Raw genomic sequence first — 8521 nt, forward strand, 5'->3', positions numbered from 1 at the left:
GGGGGGGGTACTCCTCTGCAGCCTACGGATGCAGGCTTGTGGTGTAAGTCTTTACAGGAGGCTTGGCCATTGTTATGTAGTACTTTGAATGCTGCCAAGCAGGCATACAAAACTCAGGCTGATCGAGGGAGGGTGGAGGGTTGGGACCTCAAGCCTGGTGATTTTGTCTATGTCTCTACAAAAAATATCAAACTTTTGCGTCCTTGTAGAAAACTTAGCTGGAAATTCATTGGTCCTTTCAGGGTACGTCGAATAATAAATGATGTTGCTGTGGATGTTGAACTGCCAGTGGGTAGACTTCGGACCCCAGCACCAAGAATGGGTGGAAGAAGGGGATATTCGGGCCCCTTACATGCTCAGAGAGTTTCACAAAAAGTTCCCGGGCAAACCGGGAGGTCTCCCGCCGAATCCGGGAGGGGGTGGATAATGTGTATTTTAGAGGGGGCAGTATGTCAGCTAGCTCATGTCTTGTGCTCTCCCCCCCCCTTGGGTTTCTGTAGCTTCATTATGCTTCTCTGTCTTTTGCGGAACTGGCCAAGGTCATGCAGCTGGTGGTGGGAGTCGGAGCTTCGCTCAGCTTGTTATGGTTATCTACCCTGTGAACTGAACCTGTGTTGATGGTACTGAACTGTTACGTTCCCATGGAATAGGCGCGCGTTTACGAGTTCTATTCCCGCCAGCGGGAACTGGCCTCATTGGCCCAACATGGTTCAAATCCCTTTATTATGCTATACCTGTGTATTGGTAGTCATTCCTAACAATGTCCTTGTTCCTGTCTGAACCATCGCTTTGAAATAAACCTTGCTTTGAATCAAACGTGGAGTTATTTAGAATGCCTGGGGATCCAACACAGAGCAAACCAAGTAATGCAGTAGCTGAATTGCTTGCTCACAACAATTAGAAAATATCCCCTTAGGATGATAGTGTGACTGTGCTGGCTATCCTCCTGTTTACTTCACCCCAAAACTCAGCAATCTAGTTACACCTCATTTGGCCACAAAGCTGGTTTGCCGGCTTTAATGCCAGTAGCTCACATAGTAGAATTTTTGTTCACAAGACCACAGCTGGAAAGCACATTCCACCATAGAAAACTGCCATGAAATGCCGTGCAGTGTGGGCAGCATGCTACAATAGGTCGATATAACGACACCATTTTTTTAAAAAAGAGGGAAACGGGGGGTAGGGTGGGCTAATGGGCGTGGAAAAAGTGGGGAGGGGGGAAGGGAGGAGGGCTACATTCGCTGCGAGGCAACAGTAAAATCCTGGCATTTAAGGATCATGCTGATGCGGAGCAAATCGGTGGAAACTCCGAGTCAAAAGCCGGCTGCGGGACAAATGGTGTGAAATTAACGAGATGCACCGGAGAAAACAGAGGGTTGTGCGAAATCATCCAGGGAGAGTTAACAGTGTTATTAAATCTCTCCCATTAAAGTAAATGAGTTGAGAATCTTGGGAAGAAGAGTAATAAATTCTCCTTAGCACTTGGCAGGACACTACAGATGATTCATTTACCAAATAGTTATATGCATGCTATGGTAAATGTCTGTGTTCACCTTGTGCCTCTACACTAATGTTACTGAATTTTTGGTGGTGATGGGCCTTCCTTTGTTATACTTTTTTCCCTTCCTTACTCTACTCCTCTGATCTATAGATCTTCTTTGTGGTCTCTGTGCATCACACCCTTGGGATATCCAGCGCCTGCGCTAACCCTCTTCGGTGCCGTTAGAAAGCAAAAGGGGTTTTCGCGCCCATTCCCTGGTCACGTGCCGGGCTTCACTGCGCATGACCAAGGAGGGGCACGTAGATCCCGCCAGTTCTTTCCTGACCGCCGCGCTGGTAGGACGCCTTGCTTTGGTCGGTAAAGTAATTGGCTTTGGCCTAGTTATTTCTTTGCGTTAGCTTTTTCTTTTATTTTTCTATCGGGTTCAACTTCTTTGAGAAAAAAGTTTCCCTATTCGCCGGCCTATGGGGCTTCTTTAAACGGTGTGAGTCCTGTGGACTTAAAATCTCCCCCTCTGATGGACACTCTCGCTGTTTACTGTGCCTCGGGGAATCACACCGTGTTCAATCGTGTCCTCATTGCCACAAGTTTTCGAAACAAACTCTAAAGAATAGAGCTGCTTGACTGCACATGGCATTCATGGAGAAGGCTCTTTCCCCACCATCTACTTCTCCTCTGGAGACGTCTGGGCATGCCTCGATGTCCACGCAAGTATCTGACATTCCTATCTCCGCATCGGGAACTTCGACGTCGACTGACAGCATTGATGTATCGGCGCTGAAACGTTCGATACAGACCCACAGGGCCGATATCCCCGTACCTTCCAAGATCCAGAAGCAGGGGTCCAATATTCCCATACCTTCCAAGATCCGGAAGCAAGGGACAGACACGAAAGCTAAGCACAAGAAACATAAGAAGGGCTCGAAGATTCAGCCTCCTAAAGTTGCTTCTGCTGTGTCTGCTAGTCAAGGTCGTGCTCCAGCTGCAAGCCCTTTTGGACACAGCCGGCCTGTCGACTCCGATCCAGACGTGGATCTCACTCAACCGACACCATTGTCAGATATCGACCTCGACCGTCAGTCGCTTCCGTGCTCACCGTCGCACAGCACCAAGGATCGGCACCAACCACAACCTTCGTCTCCATTGACTTGGGATCAGCGCCAGTGGCGATACCTTTATGGCAACTATCCGTATCCGCCACCGATGCAATGGGCACCTCCCCTTCCACCTCTCCCTCCGATGGATTGGGATCGTCAGTCGGTGTCGTCCAGAATCTCCCAATACCGAGAACCAGCATCGGGGCCAAAGGCTTCGAGGCCGACGCCTAAGCGTCCAGCATTGCCTCCGCCACCGATCCCATCAGTACCAACCAATATAGCTCCATCAGTACCGTTACCGCCTGTTTCCTTCTCAGAGCCATCAGAAGATTCCTCTAGTTCAGACGAACTCTCCACTCAAGGAGACGATGCTGACTTTCCATCCCCTCCTCTGGATGTTGAGGCCAATCTCCCCATTTCGCCTTCAGAGGATGGCAAGTTGTATGGTGACCTTATCCAACGGATGGCGTTGGACCTCTCCATGACCCCCGCCTTGGTGCCCCAGGTGGTAGATGACAATGTTTTTGATATTATGCAATCTGGCACGTCATCCTCCGTGGCACTACCCATGACCAAGGTGATGTTAAGAACCACGAAAGAATCATGGGATCACCCTTCCTCAATACCGGTGTCCATCAAACGACTGAATCACATGTACAAGATCCAAGAAACAGGAGTAGAATTTCTGTTTACTCGCCCCAAACCGAATTCGCTTGTGGTCAACTCTTCCACCAAGGGAAAATCGAGCCGCTCTACTCCTTCAGATAAGGAGGAAAAAAAGATCGATTCCATGGGAAGGAAATCTTATACTGCGGAAGCATTGGGCGTTAAAACCTCCAGTTATGCTGTGTGCATGGGACACTACCAATTCAACCTCTGGAAACACATGTCAGAGTTTTTAGCTCACCTTCCTAGAGAATACTGTTCCCAAGCTAAAGGAATTCAGAATGAAGGGATGATGCTTGCCAGGCATCAGATTAGTGCTGCAAAGCACACTTTGGAGTCGGCAGCCAAGACTCTTACAACTTCAGTTGCATTATGCAGGCATGCGTGGCTCCATTCTTCATCCCTTCCTTTTGACACTCGGTCCACTGTGGAAGATCTCCCTTTTGAGGTTGTCAGCTTATTCTGTTCGACCACGGATTCCGTGCTCCAAGAATTGGATAAAAGTATTAAGACATCTCGTAGCCTTGGGATTTCTCCATCACCGAAATACAGCAAGCCCAAGCAGTGGCCTCGGCAGTCATGGTCGCACAGGCCGTCATCTTCAAAATCTCCCACCGAACAACAGTGGCAGAGACCACCTCACTCCCAGTCTCGTTCTTTTGGGAACAAACCAAGATTCTCGCACTCTGCGCAATCTAAGCACAAAACCCCTAAGAATCCTAAGCAGGGTCTTTGACTCCCTTCCCTATCTAGTTACTCGTCTCGCTCCGTTCTTCGATGCCTGGTGAAACATCACCTCAGACAAATGGGTGCTCTTAGTCATCGAATTCGGTTACCTAATTGAGTTTCTTCAAGTCCCTCCTTTCTCCCATTTTGTTCAGACACCTTCATCTTCCGTCCTCCTTCGAGAAGTTCAATCTCTCACCGTTGCCATAGAACCTGTTCCAGCTTCCAATCAACATCAAGGATTTTACTCCCGGTATTTCACGGTTCTGAAGAAGGACGGCGGCCTCCATCCTATCATGGACCTCAGGTTTCTGAACCAGTTTATCGTCTACAAAAAATTTCGAATGACCACTCTTCAGAACATTCTTCCACTCCTGTCACCGGGAGCTTGGATGGTCAACCTGGACTTGAAGGATGCGTATTTCCATGTTTCGATCCACCCTTCGCACAGGTGCCTTCTCAGATTCACTATTGGGGAGGCACATTACCAGTTCAAAGCTTTCTACGGCCTCCAGGGTCGTCATAGTAGCACATCTCCGTCTCAAAGGAGTACAAGTGTTCCCGTACATAGACGACTGGCTACTGGTGGCAGATTCAAAGGATACACTCCTTCGCCATATTGATCTCACTTTGTCGACCCTTGCTTCTCTGGGAGTCCTAGTGAATCTTCAAAAATCTATGCTTCAACCTGCAACCCAAGTACAGTTCATTGGGGGCATCATCGACTCCGTGGACACACGGGCTTACCTGCCTCTTCAGAGAGCAGAATCACTTCGTCACGCAATTCAGATTCTGTTCCAATCGAACCAGACCACAGCTGTTCATATCCAACGTTTGCTTGGGCTCATGGTGGCCACTACTTCGGTCCTAACATGTGCCCGACTTCGCATGCGCCTGCTACAACTTTGGTTCCTCAGGAAATTCAAACCTCAGAGACATCCCCAAGACCTGCCTATGATGGTTCCTCCTCCCATCCTTCACTCTCTTCAATGGTGGCTGTCCGAGGACAATCTGTTTGCAAGGGCCCAATTCCAAATTCCCGCTGCAACAGTATCGATCACCACGGATGCCTCACTGTGGGGATGGGGTGCTCACTTGAACGGGATGTGTGTAGGGGCGCAATGGGAACCTCAGTTCGCGAATCGCCATATCAACTACTTGGAGCTTCTGGCAGTACAATATGCCCTCCGGACGTTCCGTCGTACAGTAGCGGGGAAGTGGTCATGATTTTTACGGACAATACCATTACGATGTCAATCGTCAAGGGGGCACGGTATCCAGAGCGCTTTGCCGGTTAGCCTCAAGCATCTGGGAAGATTGCCTCAAGTGGAATTCGGTTCTCCCGGCTGCCCATTTGCCGGGACTCCTGAACATCCTTCTTGAGCAGAGGGGGAGCGACGGAACACGAATGGGAACTCAATTGGAAGTACCTTTTGCCAATTTTTGACCGCTGGGGTCATCCACAAATAGATGTTTTCGCGACTTGCGACAATGCAAAATGCCCTCTGTTTTGCTCAAGAGCAGGGATCAACCCTCTGTCCCTGGGGGACGGCCTTCTGGTATCTTGGACACCTCATTTCATGTTTCTCTTCCCACCTCTCCTGCTCATTCATCAGGTCCTCATCAAGATCCAGCAGGACAAACCCCGTTGTCTCCTGGTGACCCCGTGGTGGCCCCGTCAGCACTGGTTTCCTCTGGTACTACATCTATCCAAGGGCTCCTTCCTCCACTTCCCTTGGGTGACGGATCTTCTTCTTGCCCAGTAGAGGCAGATTCTACACCACGATCCTCTGAGTCTCAGATTAACAATTTGGAACATACTCTTTCCGTAATCAGTGACAGGGTAGATAACGTCCTTGTCAACTCTCGAAAACCCTCCACTAGAGCTTCATATGATGGGAAGTGGTCAAAATTTCTGGATTGTTTGGCATCCCTCCGACTGCCTCTTCCTCCATCGGATTTGAGGTCAATTTTTGGTTTTAATTTGTCCAGGCTGGACATGGGACTTAGCTTTTCCTCTGCTAAAGTCTACCTAGCCGCGGTGTCAGCTCACCACCCGCTTATAGATGGGTTTTCAGTTTTTTCTCACTCACAGACAAAGCAGTTTTGCAAGGGCCTCATCCAACTTTACCCCCCTTGTCGTGAACCTACTCTGGCGTGGGACCTGGCTTTAGTTCTCACCAAATTGACTGGTTGGCCCTTTGAACCTTTGGCCACCTGTAGTTTAAAGTTGTTATCATTGAAGACAGCATTTTTAGTTGCCATCACCTCTGCTCGTAGAGTGAGTGAATTGTCTGCGCTCCGCTGTGACGCTCCTTATCTGAGTTTTTCCCCACACAGAGTTTCGTTGGCTTTGGACATTTCTTTTCTGCCTAAAGTTGTGTCAGAGTTTTGTGTACTGACATCATTCTCCCTACGTTTTTTTCCGTCCCCTTCCAATGAGGAAAAACGCAGATTGCATTGTCTGGATGTTAAGAGGGCGCTCTTATTTTATTTGGGCAGAACTAAGTCTTTCCGTAAGTCTCCGGCGCTGTTCATCGCTCACAGTCTACCTTCCCAGGGGAAGAAGCTGTCTTCGCAGCGCCTCTCTAAATGGATTGTGGAGACCATTAAACTTTGTTATACGCTGGCACAAAAGCCGCTCCCTGGACAGCTTCGAGCTCATTCCACGTGGGCAGTGGCAGCGTCTATGGCTTTCCTGCAAGGTGCGTCACTGGAAGATATCTGTAACGCCGCAACATGGGCTACTCCTTTCACCTTTGTGAAACACTATGCTCTTGATGTATGGTTCAGCCGGCGCACGGCAGTGGGTCGAGCGGTGTTGCAGACAGCGCAGATGTAGGGCCTTGGCCCCTCCTCCAGGTAAGCGTTTACTGCTTGCTAGTCTCCCAAGGGTGTGATGCACAGAGACCACGAAGAAGATAGAGAGGTTGCTTACCTGTAACTGGTGATCTTCAAGTGGTCATCTGTGCATTCACACCACCCGCCCTCCTTCCCCTCTGCCCTCGGCCCTTCATCTTATTCTTTTTAGGCTGTTGGGCGGCGGTCAGAAGGAACTGGCAGGATCTGCGTGCCCCTCCTTGGTCATGCGCAGTGGAGCCCGGCACGTGACCAGGGAATGGGCGCGAAAATCCCTTTTGCTTTCTAACGGTACCGAAGAGGGTCAGTGCAGGCGCTGGATATCCCAAGGGTGTGAATGCACAGATGACCACTCGAAGATCACCAGTTACAGGTAAGCAACCTGTCTATCTTGAGTAGCATTTATCAAACATAACTGGGAATATAAGGAAGAATGCAGACCTGACAGGGCTATTACATATGCTATAAAGACACCTGTTCTTTTGTAAGGGTGGTGATGGGCACTGGCTGAGATGGCTTTAATGGGACGTCAGACAAATTCATGGAGAGATAAATATTCAGAGGCAGTATGCCACTGAATGCTAGTTCCTGGCATGCAACATCAAGAGAGGGCTGTGCTTTTGTGCCTTTGTGCTCTGCTTGTGGGCTTCCCAGGACCATCTAGTTGGCAATTGTGGTGAGCAGGATGCTGGACTAGATGGACCTTTAATCTGATCCAGCAGATATTTCATATCAGAGGCTCATAGGAAGAGAAACCATTGGAGGGCCTCAATGAGTGCTACACTGAAATAGCTGTTTTTAAGAATTAGTTCAAACTCCTGCATTAGTGACTCAGACTATTGGTTTCAGGGAAAGTGTGGTATATGTTCCAGCTGCCCTTTAAGGAACCTGATGTCCCTCACTTAAAACCGCATGACTCTTACAAAGCCTGCAAGAGACATGTCATTTTCATTATTTCAATATTATTTCAGAAAGTTCTTTTCTCATGGTGACTTTTGACTTCTGTTCACAGATTTGTTCAGTTGGGGCAGAGTCAACACAAGCAAGACAAGACTCATCAACAGCTGTGTTCTAAACACTTAGATGGGGTTATAAATTTGTAAGTACTGTTCCTTCTTTTGTTATTTTTCTGTCCATTGTCTCTTTCAGCATTAGTCCCTGTGTCCTTGTCTCTCTTGTTAATAGTGATTCATAGTGGTATTTGTATATTCAACTTAGAACCCATAATTTTAAGCACAAATTTCAATATGTAAGGTACTTTGGAACAGTTGGTAAAACCAACAGTGATATTTTTTAAAAAGTTACTTGTATTAAGAAACATACATCCATAAATTCTAATTCTCCACAGGAAAACAGTACCCTTGAACCATTTGCACAAATGTTAGTTTCTGTTATGACTAGGGAATGTGATGTGCATAAATATTTATTTCTTATTTTATTTTACAAAAATTATACCCTGCTTTTCTGCCCTCATAAGGACCACCAAGGTGGCTTACAAATTTTAAGAAATATATATAACAAGAGGTGGACCCGCGATACTCGCGGGCGGGGGAGGCCCCAGCTTGAGCGCGAGGCCCGCGCGGCTTCTGGCCGCCGGGCCTTGGTGCTCCCCCCCGCCCCCAGCTTCAGCGCAAGGCCCACGCGGCCAAGCCGCCGGGCCTCAGCGCTCCCC

The 8521-nt window shown here is 48.5% G+C and overlaps 1 protein-coding gene across 1 annotated transcript in view; it reads left to right on the forward strand.

Moving 5' to 3' along the window:
* LOC107117702 (polyphosphoinositide phosphatase-like) overlaps positions 1-8521 on the forward strand; it is an 81381-nt gene that overhangs the window by 50157 nt on the left and 22703 nt on the right. Inside the window, exon 3 of the mRNA XM_015419859.1 lies at positions 7862-7948. Coding sequence (XP_015275345.1) covers positions 7862-7948 — 87 coding nt within the window. The remainder of the gene's footprint in view (positions 1-7861; positions 7949-8521) is intronic.

Source organism: Gekko japonicus, unplaced genomic scaffold, assembly GCF_001447785.1.
Source record: "Gekko japonicus isolate JY-2015 unplaced genomic scaffold, Gekko_japonicus_V1.1 scaffold2892, whole genome shotgun sequence".
NCBI lineage: Eukaryota > Metazoa > Chordata > Lepidosauria > Squamata > Gekkonidae > Gekko > Gekko japonicus.